This window comes from Vollenhovia emeryi, unplaced genomic scaffold (genome assembly GCF_000949405.1).
Source record: "Vollenhovia emeryi isolate VEMERY1.0 unplaced genomic scaffold, V.emery_V1.0 DF939319.1, whole genome shotgun sequence".
Taxonomy (NCBI): domain Eukaryota; kingdom Metazoa; phylum Arthropoda; class Insecta; order Hymenoptera; family Formicidae; genus Vollenhovia; species Vollenhovia emeryi.
Window position 1 is genome coordinate 102,688 of NW_011967047.1, and position 22,699 is coordinate 125,386.

At 43.3% G+C, this 22,699-nt stretch overlaps 1 protein-coding gene across 3 annotated transcripts in view; it reads left to right on the forward strand.

The window, feature by feature from the left end:
* The window catches only part of LOC105558695 (puratrophin-1-like), a 131,757-nt gene that overhangs the window by 79,146 nt on the left and 29,912 nt on the right, over positions 1–22,699 (forward strand). The window contains exon 1 of one of the 3 annotated variants that reach the window (XM_012006521.1): positions 9,869–12,860. The exons of the other annotated variants lie outside the window; for them this stretch is intronic. Within the exon in view, the coding sequence (XP_011861911.1) occupies positions 11,724–12,860 (1,137 nt within the window). The 5' untranslated portion in view covers positions 9,869–11,723. Of the gene's footprint in view, positions 1–9,868; positions 12,861–22,699 lie in introns of those variants that run through there. 3 annotated transcript variants of the gene reach the window in all.

Below are 22,699 nucleotides of genomic sequence, written 5' to 3' on the forward strand. Positions count from 1 at the left end.
TTAAGACTACATTTAAGCCTCTCTTAAATATAAGAACGAAATATGAAGACTAACCTAATTTTGTTAGTGAAAGCGAGGCATCGTAACGACTGGCGCTAGCTACGTCTCGCACTTAGCGAAAATGATTTGTTGCAGTAACTAAGATAATTTCAGCAAAAATCGATTTGTTTTATGAACAAAGTAACGATTGCTCTTACACACGACTTCTTTGCTGCATTAGCAAATTTACTTCTTTAAAACGTTTAATTTTGTTCAGCAAACTATAGATTTGCTGAATCAACTAAATCAGTTTTTCCGTGTAGGTTAACGGCGTTTAAAATGAAAAAGGTTTGATTATAGAAAATTAGATACTGTCAATTGAGAAGAATCAAACAAATAATCAACAATATCTTCATTCACTGTACTTACACAGTGCATTAATTTAAAGCGACAAATATCTCGCGCTTTTGAATAAATATTGAATTTTCATTTTCAAGTCATTTTTCTCCAAAAGCAAATTTGTCATTTCTAATCTTCGACTCTGTGGATGCCAATAATTTTGCATTATAAAACTTCGCTTTTATCTTGAAAATAAAAGGATATATGCTTCTTCGAGCCCAGTTGAAGTAACGCTCACGGTATCAATTCAATCGAATGTGTTTATTAGGCGTTAAGTAGCATTTACGGGGACAGACTGGGGGTGGATCCCTTCAATTTTAGGACGCCTATCGCGCGGAACTGCGCCCGCGTGAAAGCGGGAGTAATCGCCTAATCGTGCTCGACCCCACGCGTAACACCCACTTAATGCACGATAGATTTATCGCGGGCAAAAGGAAGACGGTCCTCGTCTGAACGCAACATCTGTTGCGCGATTAAGTCCCCCGTTTAATCGATTTGCGACGCGGCTCTGCTGCAGAAATTGTTGAGAGCTGGTCGCAGCATTTTCGGCTCTTGCGGTAACTTGCAGTTTACTTAAAAATATTAATATCATCACATTAAATAAAAAAAAACAAAAGTAATCGCATGACGCAAATGTTCGTAAAATTGACTTTTAACGAGAAGACTTAAGTAGAACGATAAGTTATCGCGTTCATTTTTTCTGCCGATAAGAAACCAACTTATTGACGGTCAACTCTACTTCATTGCAAATTGTAAATAAAATATGCATCAATGACCAGTACCTTCTATTTTTGCTTTCAACTTACGTGTAACATAAAATATGCATCAATGACCAGTACCTTCTATTTTTGCTTTCAACTTACGTGTAACATTTACTGAAAATAAATTATCTTTTTACACCGTGACCATTTGTCTCCCTGGAATTCTTATATCTGCGCGAGCTGTGCTGTAATATCGTGCGAAAAATGTGATTTCTCCAACAGCTCTTCAAAATCTGGTGCAATTCTAAATAATTTCGCGTGGCCTTCAAAGGTCCATTCTACATTTACACGCCATCCCGCGAAAATGGCGAGTGTCGCCTGCGAGTTGCCTTTTTCTCATGGCGCGCAGTCGCACAGCACAATGGTCGACGTTGTGTTACGTAACGCGCGCTTTACACTCGTGTTTCGAAGAAGAAACCGTAAAATGCCCCGCCTTCTTAGTGTTAATGTAACGGGTCACGACAAACCTAATAAACAGGGCCCGAGAGACCTTGGAACGTAACGCGCGATTGTGCGCGAAATTACGCTTCACATGCAAATGATATGCCACCCTATGACGTGGTATCTGTTCCTAGGAACGTTCGTTATCGCTATCTTAGTCTTCATCTCGATTTTAATTCATTATTGTGACCGGGGGATTTTTTGCAAAGTTATGTATCACCGGGTAGAACTCGCACTTTCGTAATTCGTAAAATTTCTTAACGAATGGTTTCGCACGCGACTATGCGACTATGCAAATAATGATAACGAACGCAAACAATTATGGCATTCATTGAAGTTCGACGATACGTTAACGAGCAGCGGGAACAATGCCAAAGCGATCGATAAAGTATCAATAATGTTTTACGACCGCGCAATTGGACTCGTGCCATTTATCGTAAAGTTTTTCCAGCGTTTTATCGTAAACTAGCTATATATAGCACACCGTTTAGTTGGAAATTATTTATTTATTTTTAAATTCGCGTAAATAAGTAGAAATAAGAATCTAAAGAATACACTTGTTTAATGTGCCCAGAGACTGTCTGATTGTAAGTGCAGTGTCTCGCGCGTTCCTAGAGACGATTAATTAAATATATGACGACGTTGTTGCCAAGAGGTCAGCGTTCATTTTAACCGTGCATGGAATATTGGAAAGTAATCGTGAATAACCGGCACTAAAAGATACTGCAGCCATGAATGGTAAAACCTGCAATTTATTTGGCCCAAGGGAACGTCAGCCCGAAAGAGCCCGTGTTTTGAAATATCATTCCGCACGTGCGAGACGCGTTTCTCACGCCCGTCGGCGCGCGGCTCGGTGCCAAACGGAAGAGAAAGGAAGGCGAAACGAGAGGTGACATCCCGCGAAGGTCACGTAGGGACACCTCGAGGCGACTTACCTTCCGGCGTGAATTACGAGACGACGCGAGGCAGGTTTCGCTCCATTTCGAGACGTCGATTGACCCACATTTCCGAGGCGCGCCGCGTTTTATTATTTTTTTTCCTATTGCACCTACGCGCGTAATCGTTTATGCGTAACACGCTGTCTCCGTCTCTATCGCAACTTCCCAGGTGAGTGCAGCAACAGGCGTGAATCTGCACGCCGTCCTCGCGCACGCACTCTGGGGAAGAAAAGACAGTTAACAACCCATTTTGGGGCCCACAATTAGCAATCGAATTATTTGGATTGTTCGTCTTTTTTTCCCAGAACACACGCGTCTATTTATACACGAAGAAACGGTGTCGTTGCACCGCGCATCGAACGACATAACTCGGCATAGTTTCAGCAGACCCCGTTCGCTAAACGCTTCTGCGCGCCACGGACAGATTTGTTAGAGTGAATCGGCAAAGTGCTGATGACAGCTAGCGTGTACCAAGCCCGCAACGCTCATTCTTCAAGTCTAAACACACGCGAAACGAGTGAATGATGTCGAGGAATTCCGCCATTCACCGTTATGAAATTGTAAATTAAGAACGTACGTTCAAATTTAATAATACTTGCGACTTAGAAGTGTACCATTAAGTAATAGTAAAGAAACTACGAGAGCGTATCATCTGTTAAGTAACTGTAATAGGAATTGCGAGAATGTAAATCGGCCGCTGAACGTTTCGTATTTTCCAGTGAATTGTGCTTTCGATTGTTATCGCAATTAGTTCGCGGCCTCTAAATATTAATTAGACACGATCGAAGAGGCGGTTCCTCGTTGAAAGTCTCGTCCGGCCGTTCCGTTACCGCCGAATAAATAAATTACAGTTTTACCGTAAACACGTGGTATATATTTTTTTCACCGACATTACGGTATACCCGAGGTCGATCTATCCCTAGTTCGGGAATCTTGAACTGGTCGACCGGGGGCCACATACGTGTTCTTCATGAAAAACGAAGTGGGTGACCCGTCGGTCGCACCGACATACGTACTTATATGCCCGCTTGAACGTGTACTGCCTGTACTGCGTAGAAATGAGTGGAAAATGTAACTGTACCTTCGGTTCCTCCTTACGCGACGTTATTATTCATGAATTGTCATAAGCCGGATTCTCGAGCCGGCAAGTCGCCGATCCCTCGACCGACGTAGGTCGCATCCGTCTGTCAACTTGCATAATTCTCTTTTCTATACAATGTAAAAAAAAATGTACATGTAAAATTACAATTGTTGTAGTGGGTAATACTGGGACCATCTATTACAGGGTCCAGGTTCAAACCCTGGCTGAGGTAATATTTTTCCCAATAAATTTTCTGCATTATTAAAGATACCAGGTATGGTCAAGAAAACACTGACGTTAATTACCGCTGGCGACATTGAAGAATTCTGATTAGTTGAAATTATTACCTTATCCCTTACGGAAAACACACTCAAGTCTTGAGTGTTAACACTCGATTGTCCGAATTTACTCTCAAATTTGGGCGTAAACACCCAGATTTAAGTATTTACACTCAAATTTGATTGTAATAAGTAAACTGCTTGCTTTTCATTGCGTAAATTTTACAATTTTTTGTAATTTTTCATCATGTATAAATAAGTACTTACACAACAAAGAGTAAAAAAGTTTTTGTGAAAGTACATAAATTTATATATTTCCGCTATTAATAGTGTAATCGGTACACTTATTATGTATGTAATTTAACATACTTTTTTATAACGTACATATTACCGGCGCTCTTTCCCGTGTCTTTTTCCACACTGTTTCTAGGGTGTTGCATTGTGTCAAATGAATCAATAGCAATGGGACGAGGCTTCTACTTTTACCACTAGCAAAGTGCAGATGTATGATTGCGCGCTGTTGTTTCATAGCCTTCATGATTTATTCATGTTTGCTTTCATGCGTGTTGTTACGCAACAAGAATAAATACTGTTCCAAGGCCACGTTTAACCCTTAAACGCGGACTGCTGGATCGAAAACCCTGTTTCAGCCGTACGCATGATTGCAGTCCGTGCATCTACATTTCGCATCTAAATCCAGCCAGCGCGCGAATTGTTAACCTTTCTATTGTCGGGATAATCAAGATCAGCTGTCAGTCACTATAATCAGTGTATAGAAAGCAATCATTACCGATATGATCGTCGTAAGCGGATCTGAGAGCACGGAGGACGCGGACTAGCATCTGCATTCCTAGTTGAGCATAGGCGGCTGGGAGACGGTCGTAATGAGAAATGCCGAGCGTTTATGGGTCCGCCCAAGGACGTTGAGGTTGCAACCGATGACACGAGTTCATTAGCTCGGAAGAATAATGCGACGTCCGCGTAACAAATAATGTAATGCTCGCACGCATGCACACAATGGCGCATAGTTGCGATGAAAGTGGCTCGTATAATCCGAGCGCCACCGAGGGAATTGCACTTAAGCGGCTCGTTAGCCCAATCGAGGAACGCGAGATAGTGTTATTTTAACAAAAAGGGACCATCAACACGCCGCTATTACATTGTTCGCACCGGGCCTCTTTTTTTCTTTATAAAAGTGGACACAGCGAGCGTATGGTGTTAACGATTATTTTATCGTCCCCTATAAAAGCTTTTACGTACGTTCTTTATCTTCTTGGAGCGTCTACAAAGTTCTGAAAATACTATTCCTTCAAATTTATTCCGTGTAAAAAGCCATTCAGATGTTTCGTACCGAGTTTTTACACCAAATTTTGAAAATCGGTTAAAAATATTCCGAAATTGAGTCCTCGTTTGAGTTTCTTGGTATTTTTACCCTCACCGGACATAAGATTAACGAGATATATGGGCACATCAGCCAATCACATACGGAATGTACACGAAGTCCGTTATAATGCGCTGAAATCAATACGTCGCGTATGTGCAATATACAGTTACATGTCTCGGGGTACGTGAGATGGATTTGATGATAATGGTAGATTAATGCGGGATACGTCTCCCTTTTTGCCGCCGCGTCGGGTGTCACGCGGTAATTCACAGGTTCCGACGTTGAAATACCGATCGGATTCCTGTTCCCGTTGCATCGTGTCGCGCTCGTCAACGTGATCGATTCAAGGGCAAGACGGCAGTTCGGATCTCCTGTACTGGTTTCTTTCTCGAATAGCGTGAGAGAAAATTAATGAGCCGCCGTAGACGGCGAGAGTTGCGTATGTACTATACTGGAATCAGATATCTGCGAAGAAAAATGCGCTCGCAGCACAGATTAACAGTGATCTTCATGCATCCATCGCACGTCGCGACATGCTAAGCAGTTGTAATCCTACGCGACTTCGTACGCGTTGCACGTAACTTTTCTGCGTTATCTGACGGTTCAACCAGAATTTACGGCGCGATGCTCTGTTAACGATTGTCTAAAATTAATTAATCATTAGCCCGTGCGTTAGATGAGACTTATTACGATTCGCGGATGAGTTGCCGCCAGTCGATTACACGAAAGTATAAATTTCTCTGGGCATAATCGTCTATCAGTCCGCAAATGAATATACTCATTACCGTCTCCGCGCCATACTTTGTGCATAATCATATGGGATCTTTTCTAATTAACCGTTGCTTAATTTCCCCGGTATCAGTATGTATAGAGAAGTAATGTTAACCAAAGTAGAGGAGTGTGCACGGTTGAAAAATTGGTGTTAAATTTAACGCATGTCCCAAACGGTCCACACAAATTTTTGTGTTAATTTAACATAAGACGGATATGTTCAATGATCACACTAATACTCTGTTAATATTGTAACACAAAATAAATGCAAATCTTAAAATAATTTAAAATAAATTTTCTGTAAAATTAACATATTTTTAATGACAAAATTTTGAAAAATGTAATTTTTACATTTTACAGATGTAATAAGTCAAATGACGGCTCGAAATCATTCTCACTTATGTTATATAGAATAGAATCAACATTTTATTCTGTAAATTTTAATAGATAAATCCTTTTACTAATAATATACGAGTAGAACATATATATTGTGTAAGATTAAAAAATATAGTACACATTGTATTGTTTTAACATTTCTTTTCAGTTATTTAAATAATTTTATATTTGAGGTCAATTAACACAAGAGCAACATGTTAAATTCACACACGAATGTGTTAAACATTTAACACGAAAATTTTAACCGGCATTGTTTTGAACAAGAAAACACGAATTTTCCAACTGTGTACTTAAAGCTGCCAGTGATGAATAAAAATTGAAACAAAGCTTCTTGTTGATCCAACTGGCAATATAATTAATTGAATGCTACATTGGTACGACGTTTCGACTCCAAGTATCAGGTCCTTATCAAGTAAAAGAACTTGCGCATAGATGTTTGCGGAGCATAAATTATAGTAGACTCACAAATCACTGTCAAAGAAGGAAATCTTCAGGAAAATTATTTTAACTTAAGTGAGCACGTTCGAGCATTATAAAAGTTCGAACTGAACTCGGTCCCGGTCGTCCCGAAGTAATGTTACTTTTCAACATTTTTGAAAATTCTACTACATGCCGCGTTGATTGACGAAATATTTTCGTTTTAACCTGGTGCTTATCAAGATCCGTACGTATCACGTACTTCATATTTCATTAATTTATTCGCAGCGCTATATTTTCTCAATATAAATTTATTGGTGCGAGACAACGAGCGTTTCAATCTCAATTAAGGAAGTTGGCTTCAATAGGTTAATACATTTTTTAACGATTTGTATTAAAACTTAAAGTCCGTCCTGAACTACTTCGTTATTCTCGCCAGAGCCTTACGATTAGCCTGATATTTTACATTGTAACGAAACGGATATTAAACACGCTCATTAAGAACAATTGTTATTAGCGTTGGAATTACGATAATTCACCGGTGATTATATCTCTAGGCTGGTGATTATATCTCTGAGCTCGTTATCCGCGCGTACTGATCGATGTGTTTGCGCATGTTATAATTAATGGTGACGTATACGAATATCAGGGAAGAGCATCGTGGGATCACGTGTCAAAATGAATGGGCGGACTGCGCCGAGCAATTAATGAAATCCTGTCTGCACGTGCGTAAACAGATTCGCACGCGGCACGAGCGAGAATTCGCTGCACCCTCTCCTCGAAATGCATATGTAAAAGAACACCATACGCGGGTGCCTCTTTGTCAGGCGTATCGATTGGAAACATGTATCGGGAAGTTTGCGCTTTTTTTCCCCCCACATACAAGTTGACATCAAGTTCAGAATGTGATAAAAGCGGCCTGCCGATTAACCGCTTTCTAACTGCCTTTCGTGGACTGAAGCGGAGTAACTTTATGTCGCCCGTTTTGAAGCTGGCACTTCAAAATTGTGAAAATGATTTCCAAGAGAGAAAGTAGTTTTACAGACGATGAAAGGGTAACGCGTGTCAAACTTAATTCTGTCGTGATTCCTTTAGAGACCAGAGTAAATGCAACTTGGCGAGTTTTTGTTACAATTCTTACTATGTTATTTGTTATACGAAGATGTAGAGGAAAGTTCTCTATATTGTGAGATAGGATTCTAATCTGAGATAGGTTTTCAACGTCCAAATTCAGTCACAAATCATTTTTCGCAACGATTACACTATCTAACAATCAATTTACCACTAAACAGAATTCACTGAAAGGGCAATACATTTATGGTGGAATCAACGAATGATGTCAATTGATTTAGTAGAAACTCCGCTGTCTCATATTAGGAGCCTATCTCATAATAGGGTACTTTCCTTTATGAATTTCCCATTTTTCGTGGAGGTGTAACCGGCACTAGAAGCTAAAAATGCATGGCTATAATTACGGCCATAAAAGACTTCTTTTGATATCTCTTAAAATATAGATGCAAATATTTGAAGAACCATCGCGTCGTTTGTATTTTTATTTTGAATTTTGTTATTACTAGTCGAGTTCGAGAAACTTGGTACCAGGCGAATAAATTCGTATAGAGCAGAAAGATCAAGAGAAATGTCTTTCGAGCTCGATAAATTGTATGAGGAAGCATTAGCGCGCTATCGTCTCCCTTTGATGTGCGGTTAACCAAGAAGAAAAATCTAATGCCTAGGTGACGGTCCAATGATGACGGTCTACACCAATGGGCCTCACCTCAAAGTGAAACCGTACACCGGACGGAAAGCGACATGCGCAGGTCCGATAATGTTTTCGCAAAGGCAAACTGCGTCCATTAATGAACCATGCGGGCTGCTTTCTTCGATATTCAAGTCTGACCGCACGTTTATGTGCAAAACAAACATAAGAACCACAATTATAAGACAATTAGAGAAATATTATTATGAATATAGCGTACGTTTTTTACGGTTCTCTTAAATGTGATTTGAAATTAAAGTGGGATATATTGCAGAAAATTAGAAACTAGATGTGGCTAGCATTTAATTCATTTTTATGAATTTTTATATGAAAAGAGAGAACAAAATTAAAAATAATAAAATACTAATATTTTCCATGTGAGTCATACAAGTGCAACAAAATTTTATCAGAAGAATAATCCAAATGGAATTTTTATATGATTTTTATATGAAAAGAGAACAAAATTAAAAATATTACATAAAAAATTTTATCAAAAGAATAACCCATACAGAATTTTTATATGAAAAGAGAACAAAATTTAAAATATTACATAAAAATATTAATATTTCCTATGTGACACATAAGAGTTGAACAAAATTTTATCCAAAAAATGACGCAAACGGAATTTTTATATGAAAAGGGAGAACAAAATTAAAAATATTACATAAAAATCTTAATATTTCCTATGTGACTTATAAGAGTTCAACAAAATTTTATCAAAAGAATGAACGTATTCTTTTGGCTGTCACGTCGCAGCATCACTGGGAGGGACGATAATTTAATGGAAAATCGAATTGAAAATTTCCAAGCCGATCGTGATCCAAAGTCGTGCCGTTGGCGTGGTTTCTCTAAACGCTGTTTCCTAAGAATATCGTCTCGGCAAATAATACCTTCGCCCGACTCCCCCGCATTATCAGCACCTTCGGTGCCCCGCCCGGCTCTTTCCCGGGCCTCTCCCCGGTCTAGTATCAATTTTCGATAATTCCCAATAATCCCGGCCGCGCGTGTGCGGTATCGCGGTCGTAACCGGTCCGCGATCCGACGTGGTTTCCGAAAGGAAAAGGCATTCCAGGCCGCGAGTGGCGGGCAATCGGTTCCCTGCCGATTGGAGGACGTTAGCGGCGGGCCTCGACACACGAGCACGCGTGTGTACACGCACCGTGGCACGAAAGGAGGCATGAGACCGTCGCGGCGTGGCGCGCGCGCGGTGGCGAGGAGATCCGAGAGCACCGGTGAGAGTTTAGACGCGAGGCGCGCGGCTCGAATGGAATGGCGGAATGGAAGCTCTCTCGCGCGTGTGTATCCGCGTGTATACACGTGTCCGATAGCGCCGCGCCGCACGTGTGTGTGTGTGTGCACGCGGCGTGCCGTATCGCGCACACCGCGCCGGCTGTATGGGATTAGGTGCCGGCGCAGTAGGCCAACGGCGCTCGACGCCTGTGCGTCTCTTTTTCTGCTCGCGCGTGTCCGACCTACGCTAAGTCGCCGCTCATCGTTGGTGATCGATCCAAGTGAAAACCGAGGGAAAAAAAAAGGAGAGACCACAGGGAATTCCCTCGGTGCGCGAGAAATAGGGTGGTACTTTCTCCACCGAGGACGTGTTGATTTGTCTCGAATAAGAAGGCATAAAAAATAAGAGAGAGAGAGAAAGAAGCGACATTACAATTGATAATATGTGAAATGCTTCGCTCGAGGCTCTCGCGCGAGTGCTAACTTGAACTGTCGTCCCTGAGGCTTACTTCTTATCAAGATTTTTCTCCGACGAATTCAACACCGCGCGCACAACGTAACAATTCGTTTGCGCGCTCCGATTCTGCGCTGAACGCCTTGGGTGATATAACGAGCGCTAATTACGGTAATGTAATTACGACGCAGCACGCGCCGTCTCCCTCGATCGCTTCGAAGCTCATGGTCGAAGATCGCGTGACATTAAGTTTTCGCAAAGGTAAATTGCCTTGCAACGGAGTCGATAAAATTCTTTTCCCCATTGTGCTGGTCGAAATTGTTCCTCTTCAATTTCGCGGAAAGCGAAACTCCCGGAGTGAAAAGCCCACGAGATACGAAGTACGCTAAATTTTTGCTGAGGAACACAATTTGCAACGCGTTTCTTTGGACCTTTCATTTCGAAGAGGTCTCAAGGCTTTTGTCTTATCGCGAGAAATTTTATTTCCGTTGAATGCTCGTCCACTAATCGTAAAGAGCGGAGACTATTGTCGTATGATTTACCATTGAAAAGGCACTTGTGTTCCCTTTCTGGCGCACAGCTCGACGTGGCATGAATACCAGTGGGAATTCACATTCGATCGCATACAGGATGTTATTCCAGATGTGTCCACGAGGTATAACGACGTTTCCAATATTCAGAGTGGATATATATTTCAAAAAGAAAGCTCGAGGACGCTGCGAGATTCTCGATTCGCAATAAAAGCTGAATAACCAGGATATACTCGGCCCTCCGTGATAATATAATTCCTTTAATCACGACTCGTGGATGGTGCCTTGATCGAGATGTTAACGGTGGTGTTTAGGATAACATATATCACGCGCTGGAAAAGGTGCTAATTATTTTTGCAATCTAGTCGCGGAGACCCCTGAATCAGCCTGTACATCGCTCATGTAAAAAAAGACGACTGAGTTACGACAGTAATAGAAATGACATTGAAAGGAAAATTGCTTTCATCCCGGCTAATTATACGGAAGATCGCTCAAACGTTGGACCGACGCGGGACGCCACGCCGGGACGTTAATTAATAGCCGACCGGCGCGTGCTGTCCAACTCTGACGTTCGAGGCTTGTACCGGGGATCAAGGAAAAGCGCCGCATAAGAGTTTCCTGAAAATCCGCCATAAATAATAATTGTCGCAGACATCTCGCGGCCGCGCGCTCATTCAAGTCTACGTGGACCCCCGCAGACGGGTTTCCCGCGAAACGGCGCGCGGATATAATTTGGCAAGTCGCGGGCGCTCTCCGTGCACCTGCCCGTTTCCGAGGAAGGGAGAGATAAAACATGCGAGACCCCGAGGAATCGGCGATTTTCCCGAGCGCGGGAAGGAAGTCGGTTTCGTGGTAAAACGTCGCGGCGCAGCGCGACGATGACGTGCGACGCCTAGTTATTTCGGATGTATATCAGCGAGGAGGATAGTGGGGACGACGGCGGCTGCCGTCTGATCTCCGTACGTCAGTGCGGCGACGTCGACGAGGCGTGCGGGACGTCGTCCGAGAAGCGACGAGCCGACGACGGCGACGACGACGACGACGTGGAGCGTCGCGAGGGCGGCGACGGCGCGACCACGCTGGAGGTCGACAGGCGCGTCGTGCCATCGGGCATCCAAGGGAAGGTCGACCCTGCCTTCGAATCGCCGGAGAAGCCGCGGGAGTTTCGCAAAAATCAGTCCTGCAAGGGTCCCTCGCGAATCGTCCACGACGCGCGCGCGTTCAAGGGTTCGCGAAGAAGCGCGAGTTTCATCTTGAGTCGAGAGCTTGTCGGGGCGACGTCCGAGGTTGCGGGCGAGATTGTCGGAAACACCGTGGAGGAGGAGGACGGCCACACGACGGTGGTGAATCCGCAGTATCGCGACACGTTGACGCGTTCCATTCAAGCGTCCTCCAGCAACGAGATAGTGCGAAGACGCGTACTGAGGAGAAGCGCCTCCGCGCCGGGGACCGGCGAGCAGATCCCCGCGGACGAATCCTCGAGGAACCAAAGCGACGAGACGGCGAAGGATACCAAAGAGCACGCTCGCCTGGGGAATTCATCCTTGGAGCGAGGTGAATCGCCACCGTCGAGTTGCGACGTCACCGACTGCGCTCAGGCGGTCAGATATCGTCCGAAGATCGAATTACGGTCCAGCAGGCCGCAGGAATTCGCGACGAAAACGGAGCAGTTGATCGCCAGGCGGACCGTCGCGCCGCAGGTCGGTCTCGCACGGCGCGCGAGAGCCTCGTCCTTCGTCATCGAACGGAAAAGGCATCGGCTCGGCTCGAGGGCGTCCTCGAGGTCCACCGAGGACCTGTCGCAGTGCGCGATAACGAGCGACGCGAGTGCCGATGGAATGCGGAATTGCGGCAGCACCGTGGCGGGCGTTCGCGAGGACGAGGGTTGCGTTCTGCTCGGGGTGCGATCCCTCGAGGACGCGCCCCAGATCGGCCTGGTGCCCCGGCAGGACGGCAGGTGCACCAGGAGAGACCGCGAGCGCGCGAGGATTCTGAGACGCAGGAGAATCAACGGCAGGTCGGCCTCGGTGCCCAGATTGAATGTGAGTTTGTTTTTTAAGACATTCGAATCGAGAAGCTGTTAAGGGGATGCTGGAGTGATTCTGCACTTTCGCACCTTTTGCACTTAAAACTGTCTGTTTCGTGGAAAGATTTGTGTAATACACATAATAAATGGCACGTGTACAGATGATCGAAAGCAGCTTGCTATTCCGGCTGAATTAAAGAACAATATGACATCACTGAAACTAAGTTTGTAAGTCTAATAAAAAATAATAGTGAGCAACACACATACTACATGTACTGTATGTATGTGTTGCTCACTATTATTTCTTATTAGACTTATAAACTTAGTTTCAGTGATGCCATATTGTTCTTTCATTTGGCCGGAATAGCGAGCTGCTTTCGATCTGTACACGTAAGCTATTTAATTTGTATATTATACAAATGTTTCCGCGAACTGACAGTTTTTAGGTTAGAAAGGTGCAAAAGTGCAGAATCACTCCAGCATCCCCTTAATTTCGAGTCGTCTGCAATGAAAATGTTCCCTTTAGTCGCAAAGGCTTACGGACTCTGCCTATCATTGGCGCGGACAAGTAGATAGAGTGACGAATGGCACTGTACAGAAAACACGCGTCAGAATTGTCGTCAGTTTTTGATCTGCAGATTGTTGGGTTGACATCGGTCAGTTTCCTTTACTTAATTTATTCTTACATGTAATTAGATTTGATATTCTTTAGTAGAAATATATATTTCCGGTAATCGATGCTACAAACAGCCTAATAACTCAACCGTTCTGGCAAAGTAAAATTCTCGTAACACATCACGTGTCCTCGATACATTGATATATAATTTTTCCGCGGTCCCACGTAACAGGTGGTAATTATTGGGGAATTACGGATGCGAGTGCTCGGAAAACCCGTTTTACCAGTTCGTAATTTATAATAATCCGCAGCGAGTAACCCGGAAACGCTCGCCGGTTTCGGATAAAAAGAAAATGGCGGATTTTTACGGGACAAGCGTTGGAGCGACTGGTCCGACGATGAAATATCGTCGCCTATGTGTGTGCAAGCGCGGCGACGCTTTCGCGGTCGAGCGTGTTTCACGCGAGAGTGGCTGACCGCGCACAATTTTCAACAACCGTTTTATTCTTCGCGGCTCGAGGAGACGCGGAACTGTCCCGCCGCGCTCGCCGCGTCCGTCTCGAATCTGCCTCGGCCGTTGAATGGATGCAAATCGCGATGCATTATTTCCGGCGGCCCGCCTCGGGGGTAGGTGGTGTGTCCGCGCGCGGTACGCCTTCCACGTGTGAATAAATCGCGCGAACAATCGCGCGGAGATGCGCTCCCCGCGCCCCCCCGCGCCCTCCATCAAGATGCACCCACACGGGCGCGTCGACGTGGTATTTAGATGCGAGTCGATCTCGCCTGTGTTGCGCAAAGCTCCCTCGGGTATTTGCGTTGGCGAGTGTCTCTACTCCCGGAGCGGGAATCCTCTACCTGGCGCGAGTGACGGACGCGCGAGCGTTCGCCTCGCCGCTTTAACACGAACGCGCGCGCGCGCGCTGCTCTCCGCCAACCGGCTCAGAATGTGCACTTGAATTTATGCACGGGGATGGCACGTTGCGAGATGTTCGCGATCGCGCATCCATTAACCTCTTTCACGTTTAACCCTTTCACGTGTCGTACCGCATGGTCGCGACGCTCGGGGCTTCTGGTCCGTTAGCTTAGCGCGTAATTATCAGACCTCGGTATTAGCTTTAATTAAAATTTTACGCTGAGCAGCCTCGTTTCGGTGAATCTACTTGCTTCATTGCGAAATCGTGCATCAGCGTGATTTATTCGCGATAAATCACCTGGGAGAGAAATTAAACCGCCGAGCATCACTTCATTTTTTGGGCAATATTTTTCACGCCGTTATCAATTTCCACATTACCTTGTGCGACCATTGGTTCGACAAATAAATTGCAATTAGAAATTCCTTTGTATCGAATTTCTCCTGCACAAATCAATCCGATCGTATCGACTCGACGGTTCTCGGTTACGTCTCTTTTTTTTCGAATCACGCAACACATTTGTTTGCACAAATATATCGCGCGCGTCTCGCATTCCAATTCCGTTCGGCGAAGCGTTATCTAAGCTTTCGCGCGTGATCCTCGATACTCCTCAGAGTGTCGAGAGACGCACGTCAGAGATAACAAATCGTCTTTCGCGAGTACACCCGGGGTCCGGACTTGTATCGATAGCGTTAGCGAGTGTTCGCGACCCGGAGCTAGAATTCACCTGGCGAGACTGATGCGTCTTCTCAGCGCACGCACAACGGCGACACGTCTCGGGGACACCGGCCCGACATAATACCCGCTTTGCGGGGGACGTGCATTTGAAATTCAAGCGCGTGGGCGAATCGCGTTTTGCGCCGCGAGCTCGCAAACACGCCTAAAGAGCCGATTGTCGAGCGGCGCGGATCTCGCGGCTTAAAGCGACCGGCTTCAAGCTTGTTATCTGCATCGGCATGCGGCGCCTTATCACCGACGAGCACGCTAATGTTGCTAATAAGGACTGTGCCCGGTGCATTATGAAGCGACGCTATCGAAGGTAAGCGCGAGGCATTAAAAGCATATCTTGATAGCGCACGTATTCGCAACGCAGCGGAACAGCCTTCTGCCACGCACGGACATTTTCACCCGGGAATCGAATATTCGAACGCAGTAAAATCGCGGTAACTATTATCTTCCGTTAATCGTAATTCTCTCGGGAGTTGAAAGAATACTTTCGGAATTCGTTGTTCCCGTTTTATCAAGTACATCGTGATTGTTATCTATCGATGTGCCCGAATTCCGACGACGATGAATCGATATTTTAATCGAAATCAGTTCGGTGAACGATTAACATGCTGTGCCATTTATCGACAATACCTGAGAATTTTATTTCTTTGACGTTGTAGATAATAATTCTTGTAAGACTGCTTTAATACGGCGATATGACATCTCGGTTTCATTCATCAAAGAAATGCACGACAGAAACACAAAAAAATCATAAAACCAATTAAGGTGTGAAATTATTATAATTTAATAACATGGATTGGTGCAACGTAATATATTTATATATTTTGTTCGTTTACTACGTTTGATTCTTTCTTTTGCCCATCTACCTATTATTATACGATCAGCAGAAACAGGTTCTTCAGTCTTGCAAAATTATGCGTGACGTCCCAAGACGACGAGCTGTTTCGCGGAGACCATATTATCTCTATCGAAAAATATGTGAAGTACGCGTTTCACAGAATCGTGTAGAATTACACAATATCTTTTCTGGGGCTTTTACGCAGTGTTTGTCTTCTCGTATTGTACGTGCGAAAAGAGTCGCGTGTCAAATCACATGTTAGATACAAGAGATAAAAATTATTTCGTAAAATTCAATTACGTTGACGATGGCATTATTCACCGCGCGTGCTTTTCGCGATCCACGAAGCGGAGCAAATAATTACCTTCAGCTGTCATTGAAACTATTACAATTATTCAATATTAATTGATATCAATCTATTTTAGAAAGACACCCAAAAATTTGGGCAATGCAGAAATGCGTCTACAAGCTTAAGAATTTGTCGGAAATATGTAAATTTATTCTTATTTATCTTTATTTATTCTTGATATTTATTAATTCGTAATAACATATCGTGTAATGACTCTTGCTTGTACATAGCTTACTAACATAACGACATTGGCCAAACGAACGATATGAGATTATTAACATTTGTGTGAACAGGTATAGATTTATGGTTTACTTTCTTTTTTTTATATACTAGACAACACAAGCGCCATTTGTTCTCTCTAAAAATTCACATGGTTTGACAGATGCAAATAACACGACTGAAGCATGTCGTATCGCACAAGCGAGGCAGCCAGTCAGCATCTCGGACAAGCGACAATACTTCGAAACTTTCGACTATCGACTTAATACGCCTTTTTTTATACAAGGAGGATAAAAAAATTTTAGTACCGAGTTATGTATGTTTGCAGATTACTTGAAAAGGGTCCAAATCTGAGACGGAAATGTTTTTTTTTTTTCAATAAAAACATTGGCCAGTGTAGATCGTTTTAAAAAATTACATATCATTGGTTTTTAAACTGCTGGCGATATTAAATCTATTTGTGAGAAATATGTAAAATTATAATTGTATACGAGTATACTTATATATCAATGAAAATTTCCTACTCAACTGTAACAAATGCAATTCAGCATCTTACACGAGAAACCGGTAAACAGCGTTCAAGAAACGAATCAGCGGACGTGATCTCCGGCGAATTTATCGAATAAAATGGCAATACGGCGTTTGTCCAAGCGGAATAAGCGCGCTGTATATAAGATCTCGGGTTACTAAATCAGTAAAATGGTCATTAACGTGTCTATGCTTATCGCCGTTTATTTCGGTACACGATCCTGGCGTCAGGGATCTGCGGAACTTTATGCAAATCTGGCTGGCGGGCTACGTTATTCGCAGAATGTTAATGGACCGATCAAGTGGTATCTCGTGACTGAAGGAAAATAACGCGTTGCTCCTAGGACCGGTCTAACGATCCAGTTTGAAATCACTTTCAGTTTTTGGCGAACGCCTTTCGGATGACCACGCAAAAATGTTTCCCACGTTCACGGTCACGGCAGCGTGAAACACGCTTTTCAGCCGTTTTGCGTAAAACGCTTTTGACCACGCAATGTTTAGCGTCGCATTTAATTCGCTAAAATAAGATGCGTTTGAAAATTTCGAAATCCTTTAATTGTAATTGCTTCAAACGTTATTTTTTAACGATATAACACATGATTCTTCTCGAACATCACGTATTATAGCATCACGATGCGTCCACATCGATATGACGTAATTGTTAGGTAGCGATCGCGTTTAGCGTAGGCTGCAGGCTTCTTCGTAACATTTCTACGACTTCCGACCTTAATACGAGTATGTCTCTTTACCTTGCACTGTTCTCTTAACCCTCGATGCCCCAAAGAAAATTGGAGCGTCGAATATTGCCCGTACAATTATCTGCTCTGTATATTTATCTTTATTTTCAAATTCGTCTTATTCCTCCTAAATGTGTTAAAAAATCTCCGACTGTACGTTTGAATCGTTAAGATGGAATATTGTTGAATTTCTTCTATTTGGATTCCGAGCTTTACGTGTCTCACTTCAATGCGTTAGCGCAGTCCATGCAGCGGACTGTCGAGAATAATCGCGCTTCCGTTCCTGGAGAATAATCTCTCATCCGTGGGTGCATCGCGGGATGCCGATAAAGAAAATGTGCTCGGTTTAATGTACTGTAAAAGAATATATAGTACACATTAACAGGAAACGTACGGCGCACTCGATATAATGCCCTCGGGATGAAAATGCGAAGTAACGTAACGAGTCATGGATTTCGTCGGCTACTTCTATCCGCAATTAACCTAATTATTTATCTTTTATACAAGCGTGAATTTTTTTTTCGTGGAAGGAACGTCTTGCGAGAACGAACGAAGACAATGGATTACGTGAATCAGGTCAGAAGGATGATTGATCAGGAGAAAGCTTTATGCAAGTGTAATGGCGCGCGCGATTTCCTTGTTTGGCAAGTTACATGCCTTATCACTTCCTTGATATTCTATAAATTGATTCTAGACAAAGAAATTTGTCGATATGTTTTGCAAATCGATCGCTTTGACGTTTCCGAGGGAAATTAACGCTTTCCTTTATCGACGCAGCAAAGAAATATATAAACTATGCTTTCCGCTATTTAGTTCTTTCGACATTGCAAAAATTCTAGCAACAGACACACGCCTTCTTATCAAGGAAACCTGATTCTGTTGCGGCCTTCGTGAATAATCTATTTTAACCGCGTTCGGAAATATTATCCAGTATTAAAGTTATGTCGCAAAAAAAAAATCGTACGATGCAGATATTTTGCTGAATAACGTGTGAAAACGTGAGACTGAAAAACACATAATAAAGCGTAAAAGACTGGAAAAAAAACACGCGTATCCTGTTACTTCAGTTCAGCGATTTTTTTTAGTCCCTTCCCAGCGAGGATTTCTTTTTTATCAGTATCTTAAGATAAATGACAATATTATTTAGCAATGGCGTCTTCATGTGCTACTTATATGTATATATTATAAATATTTCCAATAGCGATCGAGTTTCTGATAACTTGCTTCACGGTGTGGAATACATTTCGTGTTTATTTAGTTATTTTATATAATTTATCTGCGCGCAACTTTCCTTTTGCAACGAAGTCGCGTGTAGTGCCTACATTTTTATCGCCGGACCGTTACGAGGTTCCACGAACAACGACCGATAGCGGGAGACGAAGCTGACGGTACCGCTGACGCTAGGATAACTTGGGGTAATCGAATCGTCCGCTTCGGCCTGCTCGCTTCTACGGTTATACGATCGCTCTTAGCTTCCGCGAATCCATCGACGTGCAACTCCGGAGCGTGTCTATCGAACAGAATAGTGCGAGTCCGACGAAGCATAACGAAACTTGGTACGTCGGATTAGCACGCACCCGACAACAGGTTTATTTCCGGACTCATTTCCTGACGTGGAAGAAAATCCGCGTTGGCAGTCGCCCGGCTTTGGCTTACCCTGGAAGATCTGCGTCGGGGAAAATGCACGTTGAAATTCGTCTAATTGGCAGCCGAGAGCGCGAGATGTATTACGGGGAAAAGTAAATGTCAAGCGTTTCAAGTGTCATTTTGTACGTTCGCCGGTTTCGACAGCAAACGTACTCGCGGAACTTTCTAATACCTACCCGTAAAATGACGTTTCCAGTAATTGTGCAACTGGCGGACTCCGTAAAAATTAAAGTTACATATATAAAACCATTACGTAGTGTGTATCTAGTTATAGCCGTTGAGTTTCCGGAAATAAAGCGTTGCTCTTTCAAGTTTAAATAGAAAACAACAACGAAGTTGCAAAGTTTATTATAAACCTCATCTCAGACCTCAGGATAATTATGTGGAGTAATTATCTTATTAAGTAAAAAGATTTTCCCGAAGGCGAGTTCTCCGCTAGCGGTCTACCTGTTTGCGAAGAGAGAAGAATCTGGACGTATCGCGGTCATCGGACCGGGGCTTTACATTACTTCCTTCAACGCGCTTCGACAAAAACCAGAAAGATCCTTAATTTTTGCGAAACGAATTATCGGCAGAAAAACCGAAGGAACGGGATACTCGAAGATAATGTTATCTTCGGGTTGCTAGTTACGCTTGGAATTAACGAAGGGAGGACGCTCGGCGACATTCCTCGAAAATTGCGCGTTAAAATCTTTGCATATAAAAAAATGAGGATATTGTATAGGCAGTCATTACGGGCAATATAATTTTTCAAGAGAACATCCATCCGTCTTGAACGCCGCGAATTTGTGGAAATTTAGCGTTGAAAGTTTTCAATCCCCTGGCATCGAGAACTTTGTTACGTCCCTAGCGGCAAAAATTTCTATAAATAACTGCAAAATGTTTACTTGAAATTGAACTTTGTAGAAATTTTTATATCTTCGTTGAAACATTAATTTTTCTGTAAAATTATCTACGAAATAGTACCACACGTTACAGTGTTCTCAAATCAAGAGATTATTGCAAGTGGTATTTCATGAAAATGTACAATTTTGTAAAAATTAGTACAAAACTTTACTAGTTTAAAAAATTTGAGAAACAACAAAATCTCAAAGAATTAAAACACCTGCTTACTTGTAGAATATTACAAAAATTAACAAATGTGTTCCAATTCTAGCATTTTCATGTTGATTTTTATAACACTTTTTAAATTTACGTAGAATTTCGTAGATTCTGGCAATTATATTTAATTCTTTGTAGAATTTTATAGAATTACTTCCGGCAGGGATTTAAAGCCGTTAACTCATTTATTCCTAATTTGTTAGATAGATCGCCAATAATTCATCGCCGAGAAGGTTCTTATCCGATCGGCGGTAGGAATTATAATTTGCCGAACTTGCGAAAATAATAAATTGCGGAGTTACTAACTTCCTCGTAACTTGTAAGCGTTTAATATTCGATGCACTTAGGGACAGTGTCTTTAAAAGTGCATCTACATAATGCATATAATTATATGCCTAATAACGGGCGAGAACGTCGATCGGCCGCTCGTCCGCTATTATCGATACACTGTACAATTACTGACCTGATGTAATTTCGAATTACGCAACGACATGATTCGCGTTTTCATCGCGAGCAAAAACGCGCCCGCCGTTAAACCGTGTCGCATCGCCGCCGCCGCGTCTTACGCGTGTACGCAGCTGCATTAACTGCAGCTCGGTTTTTATATTAATCGGCCTTACGCGTCAAACGTGCTCTTTGCGTGCGTGATGTCACGCGAACGAGTTTTCGATCTCGGCGAGGATCTTTCAAAGACGGTACTATTTTCGGCGGGCGCATGCGACTACGTAAGCGGGAATGAATGTATGTACGTTGCGAACTTGTATAATAAAGGACACCGCGCTGTGTCTTCGAAGTCGAGTTTCGTGCCATTCCGCGTCATGCAAAAATTCGCGCTACCTGTCATACCTGCCATGCAAGCACGAGATATAATTTTAGTTCCATTCCATCGAGACTGCTCTGAATTAAAACTTGAAACGACTCTGAAATTCAGTTAAAAAAGTTTTCCTGAAAGTATTCCATGTGGTCTGTGCTAACGTACTGGCGATCTTTACTTCTCTTTGTTATACGTTCATGGGAACAAAGAGAATCTGTTCTCAATGATAATTGTATGCGCGTGTACAACTGCTTAGAAATAAATTGAAATTTTTCTACAATTACTTTCGCAATTTGTAAAATTTGTATTTAAATTTTAGACTCTATTCCCATTGAATCCTATTATTTATAAAAATTGTCCCGAGTCCAAGATGTACGATGTAGTTGCGACCGTGCTGTCCCGTGACGTCGGGGATTTGCAGATTAATGTGTTGAGTAAACGAGGGTAACGAGCAATCATTTTTCACCGCCGCTGGAGATTCCTTTCGGGTTACCTCCGCACTATATTTGAGGGCTTGCGTACGAGAGCAGCTATTCGAAGCTGCGGCCGCCGGAATTCTCCTCCCTTGTTTCACGCGCGCCAAAAATTCCTCGTCAAAGGTGCGCCGAATAATTTCGAGGGTAAAAGCGGATTCGGCGGACGTCGGGGGAGGCGCGGGGTTCATCGTCTTTCGCCCATATATTTTTAGCGTTGCGACTGGTCAACATTCTCCTCCGCGTTGAGCCCTGCGCGCGTTGCCCCGGCCATTATTCTCTTTCGCTTTCCGCTCGGTCCTCGTCCTCCCTTTTGCGCGCCGACGGTCGCAGCTGTCGCGCGGAATTGCACCCGTTCGCGCGCATTTTAATTGTGCACGTCACCGTGCTATTTCAAGGTAAACGTTCGCGCGAGAACGCTCCTGCCGCTGCGATAACGTCGTATGATTAACCGCGAGCTCGAAACGGCGCCGGCGTAACGCAACGCGACCGCTCTTTCGTAGACCATCGACCAGGCACGAAAGCTGCGAGAAAATATTTTCCCTCGCCCGACGCAGTCCCGTAACTTAACTTTCAACCAAAATCGAACAATTTTAATGTAGGTGCCCCTACTATTTATACAGCAACATTTTAACTTTAATTATTTTTGCCTTAGCCGATCTTTCCGTGTATACAGGGTGTCGGATTCGATTTGGACGACTCCAAAGATTATAGTAGATTGGGTCAAGCTGCGAAGAAAAGTTATATACCATTTTACAAAATCTGTAATTATTATCGCGTAATTAAGAAAAACATCTGAAGCCAATAAGTGCACGGAGGAGCTGAAGGCCGGACTCGGCAGACATGCAAAATGGTGTATTATTCTCCTACCACCAGAAAAACTTTTTCGGCGC